General features: G+C 39.0%; 1 protein-coding gene across 1 annotated transcript in view; it reads right to left on the bottom strand.

Moving 5' to 3' along the window:
- The window catches only part of LOC102483808 (multidrug resistance protein 1), a gene marked incomplete in the record, with an annotated part of 79,478 nt that extends 63,757 nt beyond the window's left edge, over window positions 1–15,721 (bottom strand). Inside the window, 4 exon segments of the mRNA XM_006170484.3 lie at window positions 2,122–2,260; window positions 10,133–10,184; window positions 14,938–15,008; window positions 15,527–15,721. Coding sequence (XP_006170546.3) covers window positions 2,122–2,260; window positions 10,133–10,184; window positions 14,938–15,002 — 256 coding nt within the window.
- Window positions 15,722–16,590: the final 869 nt, after the last annotated feature.

Raw genomic sequence — 16,590 nt, 5'->3', positions numbered from 1 at the left:
GCCAACTGTGGTTCAAATCCCAGCCCCAGAGAAAAACACACCAGGTCTATGTGCCCCAAATCCTAAAAGGATAGAAAAATGGAGAAATGAGTGTGTTGAGACCACATCCCTTGGGGGATGCTTCTCTTCCTCTCTGTTTTTCTACCTCTGGTGGACACATGCACCCTCTGGCAATTACAAAAATGATTTCGCTTCTTACAGAAAACACGTGCATTTTATGGAGGAGAGAGATGCTGACCAAACTTAATTATCACCTCCTATTGGAAACCTCCCTTGATTCTTATATACAGAGTCAGGTACCTTTCTGTCCTTTCCCAAAGCCTTTTGTATATTTCTGTATCACAGCACTAATCGTATCCAATTGCATTTGTTGGTTCACCTGTCCAGTCCTTTCACTTAAGCTCTTGAGAGGTGGGCATGAACAGGGCACGTACTAGGGCTGGCACACAGAATGCTTTGATACAAATTCACTGATGGATTGAATCTCATAACCCTTCACTCAATACCGTAACCCAGAGATCAGTGACTGTTTTCTATAAACACCAGAGGGTAAATATTCAGAGCTATGCAGACCATATGGTCTATAGTATAACTACTGCACTGTGCTCTGAGGCATGCAAACAGCCACAGCTGATATGCAAAAAAGTAGATCAGCCGTGTTTCATCAATATTTTGTTTATAGATATGAAATTTACATTTCATATAATTTTTTTAAATTTCATATAATTTTTATGTGTTGCAAAATATTATTTATACTTTCATTTCTTAAAATGATTTAAAACTGTAAAAACGAATCTTAGGTCACAGGCTATATAAAAAGAGGGAGTAGGCCAAATTAGGTCAATGGGCAATATGTGAAAATGTCTACCTTCCCAGAAAGGCATGACTGTTGACCTATTCGCTAAGTAAATTCTACTTAAAGGGATGATTATTCATGGGTAACTCTGGTTATGTCCAAAGTTTTCAGCAAATGAAAATTAAAGTGGTATTGTAGTATCATAAAAATGTAACCACAGCATCATGCAAGTTACACAGGTTCACGTGTGAGGAACACGGACCCCTTAGTTTCCTGTTGATAATCGTAACCAACATGCCTTTAACATTGTTTTTTGACGAGGCTCTGTTCCGTGAGTCTGAAATCAATGAATCCATTTCATTGTCATATCTGTCCTATGACGTAGGTTCTATAGTTACTCAAGTTTTTCACAGGTGAAGAAATCAGGGGACCAGAAAGTGGCACAGAAGTAAACTGTAGCATTGTGCAAGACGAACCCACATGGGAAGGTTCCCAGCTTGCACTGGGAGACCTCCCTGAGAGCACCAGGCTCAGGTTTCTCCAGGAAACAGAGCTGGGGATGGAGTCAGTATCAAGACCCGTTGCAGGTGCTTTCTCTTTGTTATACACTCATGGAAGAAATCAATAATCTTTTAAAAAAGGAAATCAAAATATTAAGAAATTCCTCAAACCTCCAAATTAAAATGCAGTGAAAGTAGGGTTTTAGAGACGGGTAACACATTAAAACACAAACAACTATTATTTCTCCAACTGTAAAATACACACACACACACACACACATACACTCTTACACAACTTTCCTTGGCTCCATTTTTCCATTCCTATTTCTGCTACCAGAAAGCTAAACCCATGACAAGTCCAAAACTAAATTTCTGGAATTTACTGCCCAACTTTACTCTCCCTCCACCTTTCTCAGCTCCATTGAAAGTAACTGTATCTTTCTAGTTTTTCAGGCTAAAAACTTTACCATGATCCTCAATTTTTATACCTATATTCAATCTGTCAGGGAATCCCGTAACTGATTCCTACTTATCATTGGAGGTTCTGCTTAGTTTTCTTTATTTCTTCTGGAAGCTTTCTAGGCTATATCTCACTTTATTGTAGAGTTCTCTCTTTTTCTACATATCTCTGCAACATTTCCATTGTGTATTCTGATATTTCTAACATCTTCCAAAACTCAAAACAAATATGAACTATTGTTCAGACCCTCCACCTTCTATGGCACTAAACACATGTTATATATTTAGTAAGGACTTCACAAACATCACACTAAATGACTGGTTTCTCTGCAAGCTCCCAGTAAAATCAGTATACAGAATACTTACTGTACTTCCCCGGATTTGCGAAGCTATCCGTCATTTCTCCAAAGACCAACATCATGAGAGGGAGGGCAGCTCCATGGGCCATGGCAGCCAAAGTTCCTACCACCATATACAGCCTATCGAGCCAATTTGAATAGCGAAACTACAAAAGAGAAAAACAGAGAGCACAGGAACAACTAGCACAGTTTCATGGATAGTTTGCTTTACATTCAAAATATATCCCATATCCAGACATTTTTCAGACTTCTTCAGCTATCTAGTGTAAGTTACTCTCCACTTTTGTTAAACGATTTCAACAGCCTAATTAGAAACGGCTTTGATTCTTCGAATGAGTTCTGGCCTAATTCTTCAGAACCTCTTTTCTTAGATGAGGTCTGATGAGAAGGATGGGACATTCTGGGAAACTAAAGTCTTTCATGGAAATGACTTCTCATCATCTGAGGAAAAACTTGAATGCCACAGGACCCTCTGAGGATACCACTGAGGACACATTTCATTGCTTTAAGAAAGTGGCTTGGGTTGACAATCCGCTTCACAATGAAATTAGCATAAATACAGGATTACTTTAATATAAGTAGGTCTTAATAATGTGAAGGAAGACGAAAGGAATGAGTTCCACTTGATCTGAGTGAAAAGGTCAAGAAGCGTTGGGAAAGAAATGAGTTAGGTTCATGCTTCCCAAGAAACATTTTTTTCTAAGAAGATACAATATGGCATGGCGAATGGCCAGTGCCAATCTGCATAATCTCTTCACTGGTAGGTAGGCAAGTCACAGGAAGGAAAGAAAGGATCAGCAGTTAGTGTAATTGCTACGTCACTGAACTCCCATGTAGCTGACCGCGGTTCGAGTCCCAGGCCCAGTGGCTTAAACTCATGCTGGCATGTGTGCGAAGTGTCCAAGATCCCGAAAGGAGAATGGAGGAGAAGGGATTGCAGCATGGCCATCTCCCCTGGAGGGTGATTTCTCGCTATCTATCTCTCTGTCTCTGTCTTTCTGGAGAGCGCATGTGCCCGATAGCAAAAAACTCTAAAAAAATTTTTAAAAAAAAGAAAGAAAGAAAGGCTTCTCTGGATCCTAAAAGTGGCGGGAAGAGGAACGTTTAGAGAAATGGGCTCAGGGCCCACCTGGGAAGCCATGAACAGTTCTCCTGTATCACTCAAGAAACAAAGTAAGCTGGAAAGAATACCAAATGAGAGAAAACAAAACTAGAAACAGGATGAAGCCAACTGTGAGAATCTGTTAATATTCCCAAGGTAGGTGGTTGCCATGATGGCACCATGAAGGTAGCTGTGGACAGTAGGTTTGAAATTCAGAGAGGAAATGGGGCTAGGCAGGAAATATAAACCATAAAAAGATGAGAGATGAGACAACATAAAAGACACAGCAGCAGAAAGCAAGACTTTAGAACTTAAAGATACTTCATAAGAAGGCAGAAATTGATTCTAAAGTTAGTTAACAGGGAACTTACAGCACTAGTAAGTGGAACTGACAAGTGGAGGACTGACAAGAGTAGGATGGCTCTTGGCAGTTTAGGAAGCTAGAGAGAAAAAGCAGAAAAGTTATGAAATGAAAGTTAAAATCTGGTGTAATAAAAACACCTAATAAATATTAGGTACTTGTATTAAAATTAGCTTATAAAAATGTAATCAAGTGAGCTTTAGTTTTCATTGATGACATAACTTCCCATAACCTGGAAACATCTTCCTGTTTACGAATTAAAACCTCTCTCTCTCCAGTGAGTGTACATGCCCTCTGGCAAAATTAATAATACACATACACACACCAATGAAGGGGAAGAGATGGGCAGAAACTATCTTCTCTTAGAGTCTTTATTAAAGTGGAAAAAGTATCAAGTGCAAAGATTTCGCTCTTCACTACCAACAAAGGACATGTTCCCTCCAGAACTAATTACTGGTCATAATAAAAACAAGTAGGCCATGAATGTAAACATTTATTGAATGCTTACTCGCTGGCAGATAAAAGCCAGCGCTAAACACCAAAATGTAATCAGAAAGTTTAAAGAGAAGGAGGAAAGCAAAGCAAGAAACAAGTGTATGTATTATATACTCTGTATGTGTTGATGACACAGACCACAGAATCACTACCAAATTAGCAAATGGTCATTCCCTCCTTGGTAGAAAAGCTTCATAGAGGAGGTGATGTTTACTCTCAGATTTTGAAAGTTGAGCAAGGATTTAGAAGCAAGAAGGAAGGCATTCCAACAAGAACAATAAGGAAAGGTAGGAAAGATCACAATATGGTAAAGAACATTGTAGTTCCTACAGTCTGTAGTGTGACCTGTGAAAGCAGTAAGCAAAAGCTGACTGACCAAAAGGTACTTACTCTTCACTGAGCTGGGGCAAACCAGAAGAAGAAAGAAAGGAGAACAGAGGGGTCTCGTTCAGTCCTATCTGAAGGCTCATCTTGGAAGTGCTTTCCAGGAAGTACCTGAAGAGAATTTAGTCTGAGGCACAGTTTGCTGGCTTTAGTATATAAAAGCAAAAGTCACAGGAATTGATAGAAATCACCATTCAGGATGAAATACACAGTGCACAGGATTAAGAATAATTTGGAGATGAAACAATAGAGATAGCATGTTGACTAGCCTTTTGATGATCTTGGGACAAAAGGAAGAAAAGACAGGGCTGCAATGTCAAGGAAAAACTATTTAATGAAGTCCTGTGTTTATAGGTAAATCAGTCCATGATACAATTGGTGAAAATACAGGAAATAAACCGAGATGAAACAATGCTCTGGAAAATGAAGGCAACAAGAACGTGAGGCAAGGGATTATCAGAGGATACTATAAACAGTAGGTGAAACAAGGTATTCCCATGAAGCTCCAGGATTCTGTCATAAAATAAAAACAAAACTGGAATACCCTGACATGTGAGTTTTCTAGATGTGATAAGGCATGACATATACAGCATTCCCTATACAGTTTTCTTACCAAAAAAGCTCAGCCTGAATGTAACAAACCTTTAGAACTAACTTTCAGCATACAAGAAATACAAAGCAGGGAAGAACAAATTAAATGACAAAAGGAAGCAATCAAATCCGTCTAGAAGGTGGAACATTATACTGGACACCGATAATCTTTTTAATATGACAATGTCATTTTAAAAGAGGAGAAAACTATTATAAATGTAGGAGACATAATATCCTAATGCCATTATTTTTTGGATCTTGATTTGAACAAATCAATTATCATGAATTTTTTAGAGATAACTGGAAAAAATGTGAATATGAACTGGGCATAATATTAAGGAATGATCATTTATTTTGTTAAACATGATTGTTGTATTAGGTTTTTAAAGGAAGATGTTTTGTAGGAAACGTTTTGAGGGTTACTCAGGTTAGTTATGTATGAAATATCATGAAATCTATAATTACAGGTAAAACATGTGACAGTGTTAACAACTGATTAGATGACGTTCATATAGTGTGAATTTTACTATTCTTCCTTTTTATATGTTTGAAATTTTTCATAATAATACTCAGTTAAGATAGGCTATTTCTCAGACAAAAGTATGTTTCTTCATCTCGGACTAGAAGAAATGAGACAAGAGCGAGCACAGGTACAGATGAGTTTCCAGGAATACAGAAAGTTGAGAAGAGTTCAGAATCTCATACTCCTTGTGACATGAAGCAGTACTGATTTATTGAAAGAAAGGGGTGAAAATAAGATTTACAGAAATTGATAACATAATGTTGAATAGGATAAAGGCCTCATTCCAGGGGTCAGCAAGTGGCATAGTGGTTAAGGCACTGGGCTACCACATGGCTGACTGCAGTCTGAGTCCTGACCTGATGGCTTGAAAATCACACTGGGCATGTGTGTGTGCATGCCCAAAATCCCAGGACGAGAATGACAGAGAAGGGACTGTGGTGTGGCCATCCTCCCTGAACGGTAATTTCTCACTTTCCCTCTCACTGTATCTCTCTGTCTCCCTCTGGTAAGCATATGTACCCTATGGTAAAAACCTTAGAAAGAAAGTAAGCCTCCGTCAAATGTCCTGGCTCTGTAGATTATTAGAAGGGAGACTGGGAGGGCAAAAATGTCTTAGTAACCTTTGGCCTCAGTTTCTACATTTATAAAATAATGAAATTATTCATATGCATAGTTGCTAAGAAGATAAATACAAGAAACTTTGATTACTCTTATATGTAAAAATATAGTGCATAAAGAAATACTGTTAATGGTTTTGGAAGTAATAAAACTTTTCAGGCTTTATAGTCAAGTAACCAGAAGACAAAAGGAAAGTTAAAACATTTCAGGCAAAATATAAGACAGAATTATAAACTAATTATATTGGGAGCCCTGTTTCAAGAACAGGAAATGAAAAATGTTTGATGTTGACAGGAAAGGGATAGCAGGTGAACCAAAACCACATAAAAAGAAGGCTGATGAGTGCTAAAAGTCAAAGTTGAGCAAAGAAGTAGAAGTTAGCAGGAGAGTGGTTTAAAAAACACTCAGCACGGGACCAGCAGTTGACGTAATGGCTGTATAACTGGACTCCCATATATTCGACCATAGTTCAAATCCCGGACCCAGTGGCTTAAATTCACACCAGGCACGTGGTCATGTGTGCCCAAGATCCCGAGAGGAGAATGGAGGAGAAGGGATTGTGGCGTGGCCATACCCCCTGGGAGATGATTTCTTGCTTTCTGTCACTATCTCTCTCTTTCTGGTGAGCACATGTGCCCTATAGCAAAAACCTCTCCAAAAAAAACAAAAACAAAAACAAACACTCACAGGCTAGATGGCAACCATGATCTGACCAGTGTCTTCACTGGTGAGGGAAATTTGGTTCAAGTCCTCGACCTGGTGGCTTGCTTTCTCACTTTCCCTTTCTCTCTCTCTTTCTGCCTCTCTGATCAAATTAAAAAAATAATAATAATAAAAAATAAAATTAATAAATATTTTTTGAAAAGAAATGGGTCTTCAATCTTGAAAGCATATTAGCGAAGTGACAATGTCAATGTAAAATGTAACTGTTAATCAGCAATCTAATGTGGTGTGCAATTTGGATATAGCATGAACAGCTAAGGAATTATCACCCATTAGTGCCAAAGATCATTCATTAGTTTGATTCTGTTTGGTATGGTTTACGTAAAACTTTCACGGTGAGACAGACTCTGTGCATAGGGCCTTATCTCTAAAAAGATTTTTGTCTGTTCCAAATTTCTGATTAATTCCAAATACAGTTTAGAAGATTCCAAATACAGTTTAGAAGATTCAAAACAAAAACAAACAAAAAAAAAAGAGAGAAAGAAAGAAATGGGTAGGGGGTACTACTGAAGGTAGACAGAAGATAGTATAATGACATAGAGTGAAACTCAAAGGAGAAAGGAGTTTTGCATGAGTCTCAAGAAGAAAACTGGAAATGGCTGTGTGGAACTGGAGGCATGTCAATACCGACAAACAAACTTTTGGGAACAGGGCTTGAGGCACTATAACTTCACAGGTAAAGGTTATAGAAGAAAAAGTCAAAGAGCTGAGAAAAATATCAGCAGACTGGGACAGCACAGAAGCAAACGAAAGAAAGAATATAATGGACAGTGTCAAGTGCTGTTGAGCGGTCAAAATAAGATAGAATTTTAAAATACGCACCGAATGGAGAGAGTGGGAAGGACAGAAGTCAAATTAATACAGACTGAGAACGAATTAGAAGGTGAAACCAAAACAGAAAACAAAGGGAACTCTTTTTTTTCTAAAATAAGATTTATTTATTCAATTTTATTTACTCATTATTATTATTTTAATTTGCTATAGGGCATGTGCATTCACAAGAGAGAGAGAGAGACAAAGTGAGGAAGCAAGCCACCCAGGTCCAGGACTCAAACTGCAGTTGGCAATGTGTGAATCCAGCACCTTAACCACCATACTACCTGCTGGCCCCAAAGGCAGCTCTTATGTGTGAAGGGAATTAGAGGAGGATAACTCAAAGAAAGGCATTAGTAAAATAAGAGACTCGAGGGACCAGCAGTTGGCGTAATGGCTATGTCACTGGACTCCCATGTAGTTGACCGTGGTTCAAGTCCCAGACCTGGTGGCTTAGACTCAAGCTGGACACATGTGCGTGTGTGCCCAAGATCCTGAGAGGAGAATGGAGGAGAAGGGATTACAGCATGGCCATCCCCCCCCTAATTACAGAGAGGTACTAGGGGTGATTTCTCATTTTCTGTCTGTCTCGCCCTGTATTTCTGGCGAGTGCAAATGCCCTATAGCAAAAACCTCTCCAAAAACAAAAACAAAATAAGAGACTTGATTTGCTGATGCCAATGAAACAGACTCCGCAGAGAGGGAGAGGCTGAAGGTAGTAAAGAGAATAAATGACAATAATAACATCAGGTCCTTGAGGAGGCAGAGGAATGGGAGCCATAATACAAGTGGGTGATTAGTTTTAAGAACCAGATCCTTCCTCTGTTACAACAAGAAAGAAGGGAACAGACCTAGATCCAGATATTTTTATAAAATTATTGCAGCTCTGAAGGTTAAGGTGTGGTTATCCAAATAATCATAAAAGTCACTGAAGTTGGTAGGAGAGCCAGGAGTGGGAAGGGAGATAGATGACTGAACCAGGTGGCAAAGTCTTCAATCACCAGCTGGTCAGAAGGTCAGAAGATAACAGCATCAACAAAGAGCACTTCAATCCCAGGTAGATAACAACATGACCGATCATAAGCGCCTAGTTTGGGCAGTAAAAAACAACTACATCTCCCCCTCCCGCCCCACTAGCTACGTGACTCTGTAATTTCTGAATGCATTAATTAACTTTTCTGAGTCTATTTATTCATCTGAAACATAAGGATAACACAGATTCCTACATCACTGGGTTCTTGTCAGGATTAAGGCACATAATCCATGTGGGGTGCTTAGCAAATGCAGAAGTACAGAGAAAGCACTAAACATTGGAAAATCCAACAGAGATGTGAGTTTGTCTTACTGGAAACTTATTAACATCAGTACTTTACATTCAACTTGGGGATTACATCCTTGAGTTTATAGGTTTTATATACAAGTTAGGTTCTATATCAACTATTTAGGAAAAATACAAGAAGAAAAGTCATCTATATATTGGGTTGCTGGAAAAGTTATGACATTTTTTTCTTTGCAAAAATTCACCATAACTTTTTTGAATATACAATAGTATATACCTAGTATCCTCTGGCTCAGTTTCTTCATCTGGAATATCACAGCATCTACCTCAAAAAAGTCGTTAAGAATTAAGTCTGTATGGAAGTTACTTAAAACAGTGCCTGGTTGACAGTGCTATGTGCATGTTATTAACTCACATTCAAATTCAAAATCCCCCAAGTAACGAAGAGAATAGAGACAAGAGGAGCTATGTAGCAAGAGCAATTGCAGCACAAGATGAAGATCACATAAAACAACCAGAGTCCTCAGTATAAAAGTCATGTGACCAGGCTGGTAAGTGGTGTGGTGGTTAAGGCACTGGACTCCTACATGGCCAACTGTGGTTTGCGTCCTGAATCTTCTATCTTACTTTCTCACTTTCCCTAAGTCTCTCTCTCTGCCTTTCTGGTCATATTTAAATAAAGTAATTGATCTTTTTTTCAAGTTGTGTGACTGTTTTTTCCCTACCTACAACTATTTTTATATCAAATTTACTAAGACTCATTTTACTAAGATCTATTCCTGCTCCTACTTAAAAAAATGTTCAGTATATGGTTTGTTTTTTGCTATAGGGCGTGTGCGCTCACCAGAAACACAGAGAGAAACAGAAAGCAAGAAATCACCCCCCAGGGGCGATGGCCACGCCACATTCCCTTCTCCTCCATTCTCCTCTCGAGATCTTGGGCACGCACGCACACACACCCGGCATGACTTTTAAGCCACCAGGTCCGGGACTCGAATCACAGTCGGCTACATGGGAGTTCAGCAACACAGCCATTACGCTAACTGCTGGTCCTGAAATCTCTCTTTTCTGTATAAGGATATGTCAGATTTCCTAAGTATTCTGAAATGTAAATAAATTCAAAACTCACCATTGCAAATACACTGACAGTTGGTTTCTTTTCCTTCTTCTTATCTTTTTTACTGAAAAACATAGCAACAAAATTACATAAGACTTGTAAAAATTATACAAATGTTTAAAATTACTAAATTAATATGGAGCTTATATTTAACGATGAATATCATTATATGATATCAATATTAAAGAAGCATGTCACTAACATTCAATAAAAAGCACATTAACAATAACATGATATCACTTATGAAGTTTAAATATAAGTGGTTAGATGTATCTTAGAAATCTATCTATACGGTTATCACTGAGTAATGGAATTTCTATAAAAATGTTTTCTTGGGTCTTTGTTATTTCCAAATTTTATGATAAATATGCACACACACACACACACATTTCTGCATTTAGAAAATAGACAAAAAAGGGTGTTTCCTATTTTTATCTTTAGAAAAATATTCACGTTCTCTGGAGTTAATTCCCTTAATTATCATCTGACTAATACTAATAGTAGATATTCTATCTGTCTACTACCTAGATATTATTCTTAATCATTCCCTTTCCTAGTGGACATTAGTAACAATCAGATGCCAGGCATAATCAGCCAGAGAAGACACATAATTAAATCACTCTCTATGGGCAAATCTAATTCGGAAAGCATGTCTGGAGCCCTACATGGACCATTATGGAAACAAATACAATTAAGAAAAGCTATGGTTTAAAAAAAAGATGTCCTGTAAACTATCAAAAGTTGGCCTTGGACATAAAGCCAACTCTCATTCTCACCCTAGATTCAAATGAATCTAACTGTGTAACCTCTATTATCCATAATATGTAACTGTCACCCTAGACATGAAAGCAAACCAACCATAACTGACCTCGTATGCATAAAATAAAGACTATTTTAGAAAAAAATTCCGTTATTTTTGCATAGAATTTTAAGTTCAAAAAGTAAATTCATCTTTGTCTTTGTTCTTTATACTAGGTGAGGTCAAAAGAGGTAAAGAGACTTCTGAAGAAAAAAAAATCGAGTTTGTCCGTATTTGGCTTTGGAATAATGTTAGACAAGGACACAAAAACACAAAATACACAAACATAATTCTTCATGTTTGGTCCCACCCTATTTCCAGTAAAGAAATGGTTTCAGTATCCCTGGAACCAGGATGAGAGGAGAAAAACACCACAAATAGTTCACTTTTAGCTCAAAGCTTTTTTATTTATTTCTTTATTGTCAGTCTCTAAAACGGGAGAACTTACAGTGTTCTAGGTGCTGGCAAAGTAAGCACTTCCCCTTACGATTTCTGAACAACTCTATGAAAAAGGCACATTTCTGTCCTCTTTTTATAGATGAGAAAATTGCAGAAGAGCAGTAAGAATTAACCAACTCATCCAAGGTCCCACAGCTGGACCAAGGCCAAGATTTAAACTGCAAAGTCTGCTCCCTGACCACTAAACTGTGAGGCGCAACCTCCGTCTTCTGAGATATGTATGACATCGCACGGAAATGAACTTTCACATGAACTCTTACCCCTTCTAGATTACTCATTTACCCCTATCAGCACGAAACACAATGCCTACAAAGGAAAGTGGCCCATCAAGCATCATTATAATGAAGAATCTTTACAAATATAGATATTACCCCAGTGTTATCTATTAGCAAAGCTCTATGCTTCTTTATAATCCCATGTTAAAATACATAATTTTGTTAAGAACAGACTAAGTCTATAGTGATGAGTACAGTTTAATAAGTACAGTTTAATGAGTGCAATTTAATAAGAACTAAACTAAGAAATAATATACAGCTTGGGGGAGAAAAAGTCAGTAGGCCATCGCAGAACCAATAATAAAAGGAAGATGTGTACGCCATCAATTTTCTTGACCATTTCTCTCTACATATCCTTAATTCTTCTTATTTGAATATACCTAATTGATTATAAATACATATCTTTTGTCATAGAGAACTAAAGGCATCTTTCTCTAATCCCTGATTTTGTGCACTGATCATTACATGGAAATTCGGATAGGAAGGAAGAAGTCCAGTTAGTTGGTTAATAGAAGAGTAGATTAAAGAGAAAATGTATGTTCAATTCCCGATCTAATGCCCTTCTTTACAAGTCAGTCAATGGATGGGAACCAGCAGTTAGCGTAATGACTATGTCGCTGGACTCCCACATAGTCGACCGTGGTTCGCGTACCGGACCCGGTGGCTTAAAACTCACGCCGGGCGCATATGCGTGCATGCCCAAGATCCCGAGAGGAGAATGGAGGAGAAGGGATTGCGGCGTGACCATCCCCCCTGGGGGGTGATTTCTCGCTTTCTGTCTCTATGTCTCTCTCTGTCTGTCTGGTGAGTGCACACGCCCTATAGCGAAAAGCTCTCCAAAAAAAAAAAAAAACAAGTCAGTCAATGGAGGTCCAGAGAGATGAAGCAAATTGTTAAAAATGACATAGCAAACTAGAATTCAGGTCTTCTAACTTTCAGGTCCATATTGTCTCCCAAAATAATTTTTGGTGGGTTTTCCAAAAACAATAAAATGAGAATGCTATGCCCAGGTTATAATGTTCTAAAGCACTGGAGTAAAGACACTTCTCCAATCTGCAACTGCTTGGTATTTCAGCCTTCAGGGAAAAGTTTTCCCAGGAAAGCAATGTAACAATCTGTTCATAATCCTTTAGTTATGTCTGAGGACACACATCAGTGCATTCTAATTGGCTGGCATAAGGGAGATGCATCTATAGAGCACAGCTATATTCGGGTTAGTTCAAGCAGTGAAAGTACATAGTTCTTTAAGCTGCCAATTTAAAAAAAATTAAAACCAGAAAAGTGAAATGTCTACCCTCTATTCTGGAGTCTTTTTCTTTGTATGTATGAAAAAGTTTTACTTTAAAATTTTTAACTAAACAGAAAAATTGAAAGAACCATATAACTAAGCATATAATTGACCTAGATTCAATCATTGTTAACATTTTGACCTTATTTTCTTGTATAATGAACCATTTAAAAGTTAGTTGCAAGTATCATGGCAATCACACATTCTTCTGCCATGATCACATCTAAGAAAATTAACAGTAATTATGATACCACCTAATATCCAATCTGCATTCAAATTTCCCAAGAACATTTCCTATAGATTTTGTTTCCTTTTATGAACTCTTATCTAATCAATGTTCACATGTAATAGTCGGTAGTTAAGTCTCTTTAGTCTCTCTTAATCTAGATGTCTTCCCCTTTTCATTTTTGACGTTGACTTTTTTTTTTTTAGGAATTTAGAAATTATGAGTTCTATAAAATATCTCTTCAAAATTATTATGTTTTTTTAATGTTGTTACTTGGAATTATTAAATTATAAATGTAACCTTTCATATTTCTATCAGGCTACACTAGTGTAGAAGTTTGATTGGATCTGGACTAAATGTTTTGTGAATAAACTCCTAGGTAGTGTATACTCAAATTTAATCACACAAAGGCTTACTTAAGATGACCTATCCAACCTAGAGTGATGCCAGGTCTGATTGCTTGATTAAGGTGCTAACCACAAAATATCTCCCTGGAAAACTGCATTTTCCTTCTTCCAATCAATATGAACTTTGAAGATAATTTTTAGATGTAACTTTTCTCTGAATGGTTTAGGATCTATTGACATTTGTCTAAATCTATTATCATAATGCAGTTTCCAAAATGATAGCTAGAATTTTTCTATAAAGAACATTCCTTTATTTTCTCTACCTTTCACACCCATTTCGGTTTTCCTCCTGCTCTCAGAATATTAGGATTCATTGGCTATATTGTATTCAGTATCTCAAAATCGACGACAGTTATGAACTTATTAAAGCTCAAATTGTTTCAGACTTGGCCAGATCAAACCAGCTCTCATGTCCTTTCAATACTGCACTGCACTAAACTCCACTTGCTTGTTTTCCGGTACCAACAGATAGCCCATAGTCGCTCTGCATTTTCTCTGCCCCAGACCTGGCCGAAATGAACTACTTTTCTATGGGGTGCTTAGTCTACTCAGAGTAATATTTAGACATGAAGATCTGGCACTGAGAGTGCTCATTACTACTGTCCAATTCGGTGGACTGAAAATGTACGATTTAAAAAAAAATCAGTTCCTACTGACGTTTCTAATTCGAACCTTAAATTATTTTTAAATCCTTACTTGATTTTAACATTTGTATGTTTTTCTCTTACACTGAGAAGCTTGGTTTCTAATAGTGTTTACAATTTACAAGTTATCACTAACTATAAATCTACAAAGTTTAAAGTTTCCTGTACAGGCAGAGCCTATAATCAAAATTTTCTTAAAATAATTATTTTCCCTATGTGGCTAAATTACAACTTTGACATACAGATACTCGTTGACAGTTAAAATAAAACAAAGCAACCTAGATGTAGTTTTGGCCTTCTGTTTCATTTGTCATGCACACACACTCAATGCTTATGTAGCTGTTCTCCAGCAAGAGACTGGACCACAGAGCAAACCCCGAGCAGGAGCAGGTTATGGGTCCTGCACGTGGGCGGCCAACATCGCGTGTGAAGCAGAGGGTTATAAAACAGGAAAGGATGTGAGCTTTGGCCTCTCTGGGACCCCAAAGCTGAGAGAGCTCCTCTCAGAGACCACGGGAGGATGTGAATGTTGTGCTCAACTCAGCCAATGAACTTCTGCTTTCAGCAGAGGACCTCTTTCCCAAGACCGGCCGGCGTTTCTCAGGATTAAACTAATAATAGTAACAGCAACCCTTCATTTATTTTGGAGCTGGAGCCTGGAAAGAAATTGCGCACATTTCCCAAGCCATGTAAACTAAGAAAGGAAAACAAGCGACTACCTTGCTGTGTCCGGCTTCAAGAAGGTCTCCCCTGCTTTTCCATTGCGGTCCCCTTCAAGTTCCATCGCGACCTAAAGAGAAAGTACAGCCCAGTCAGCCCAAGGCACGGTCCGCGGGACCCGGGCTGGCCCTGACGCTCCCCGCAGCGCCGGAGCTCCGCGTGTGCGGGGCCTCCAGCCTCCTCGCGCGGGCGCGGCGGGAAGGTGACCCTGCGTTCAGGACTTCGCCCGCCCGCCCCGCGGTTCACCCCTCACCGCGGAAGACGCTTCCTCCATCCACACACCTGAGGGCTGAGACCAGATCAAGCCCGGACTCTGAGCGTTCGGGGCTCCGCACACAGCACAGCGCTCGCTGCGCGTGGATTGCGCCAAAAGCTGCGGGCCGGGCGATGCCCGGGGAGCTCGGAAACCCAGGTCTCACCCACTTGGTCCCAAGGACTTGCCAGGAAAAACCTTCTACACTCTCCTCCTCCACCCCCCAACCTCCCAGGTAGCCCTTCTCGAATGGGGACCAAGCCCAGGAAATTGGAGAGCTCGACCGTTCCAGGGAACTGCCCTTCTTCTTGGCCCCGGCTTCTCGACCCCCTTACTTTGGGTTTTCTCTGGGAACGTCCACCAACACGTAGGATCTTGTCAGAAGCAGCACCGACCTCAGTGGAAAGACGCAGCGGATACCAACAGTCGTCTGAGCTTATTGCGCTCCGAAGAGCCGCTGCTCGAATGCTGGAGCACGGACTTCCTGCCGTGAAGGGACCGCAGGGGTGTCGTAGCCCGCACACAGCCCGTCGCTGCCCTGCTCAGCCAATCAGCCTGGCCGCTCCGGACTGCTCCTGGCCCCCTCCTGTTCAATTACTGTGAGAGCTTACGAAACAGCTTGGATTTCCAGGAGGAATGTCCTGGCTTTTGCCTCCTCTCTACAAAAGGGCAAGTAGAGAACTGAACATCAGGTGAATCATCGGGGACATTGAACATTTATAGAGACTTGTCTCTACATGTTCATTTAAAGTTTCCACAACATAAACGTATATGTATCTTGATATAGTACAATTGACTCCCTCGGGCTAGAGTAATGAAGGGGAACTTTCTCTGGCATCTTATCAAATGCAATTCATAAAAGAACTTTCTGACCTCTCCTATTCTGTAATTAAAGTTCTCCTCCTAGTAGTACCTTTTAAAAGGCTAGGAAAACATTTTTCTGCAGTTGCATTCCTTCATTCAGTATGTATGGCAGTTTCTGAGGTATATCTGTTCACCTTCTACGTGGTGATAAAGGGAAGAAAAGAAAAAAGATTTGTGACTATGTAAATAGAGGTGGGCATTTCAGATAGGAATGGTATTTTAAAATGTGTAATAGTATATTTTAAACTTTGGCCTTCAGATCAATGCCCATGTTTTCCCCTATGTTTTCAGAATTCCTACATTTTAAAGCAAACTATTTTAGCACATTAGTTGTGTTTTTTCATATTTACTAACAAACATTTTTCCTTGTCCACCATTTTCTTCAAACTGAGTAGAAGTGTCATCTTCACAATTCAGATTTGTAGGGTTCACACCAGAGCTTTTCATACTTCTTATAAAGGGGAAGTTGCTGTTTTTGTAATCTCTAGCATTTTCTCAATTATACATGTTGCCTCTCAGCTCACACAAAACTTGA

Source organism: Tupaia chinensis, unplaced genomic scaffold (genome assembly GCF_000334495.1).
Source record: "Tupaia chinensis unplaced genomic scaffold, TupChi_1.0 Scaffold148587_1, whole genome shotgun sequence".
Taxonomy (NCBI): Eukaryota; Metazoa; Chordata; class Mammalia; order Scandentia; family Tupaiidae; genus Tupaia; species Tupaia belangeri.
The sequence above is the reverse complement of the archived record's forward strand: the minus strand, read 5'-3'. Positions and strand labels throughout refer to the sequence as shown.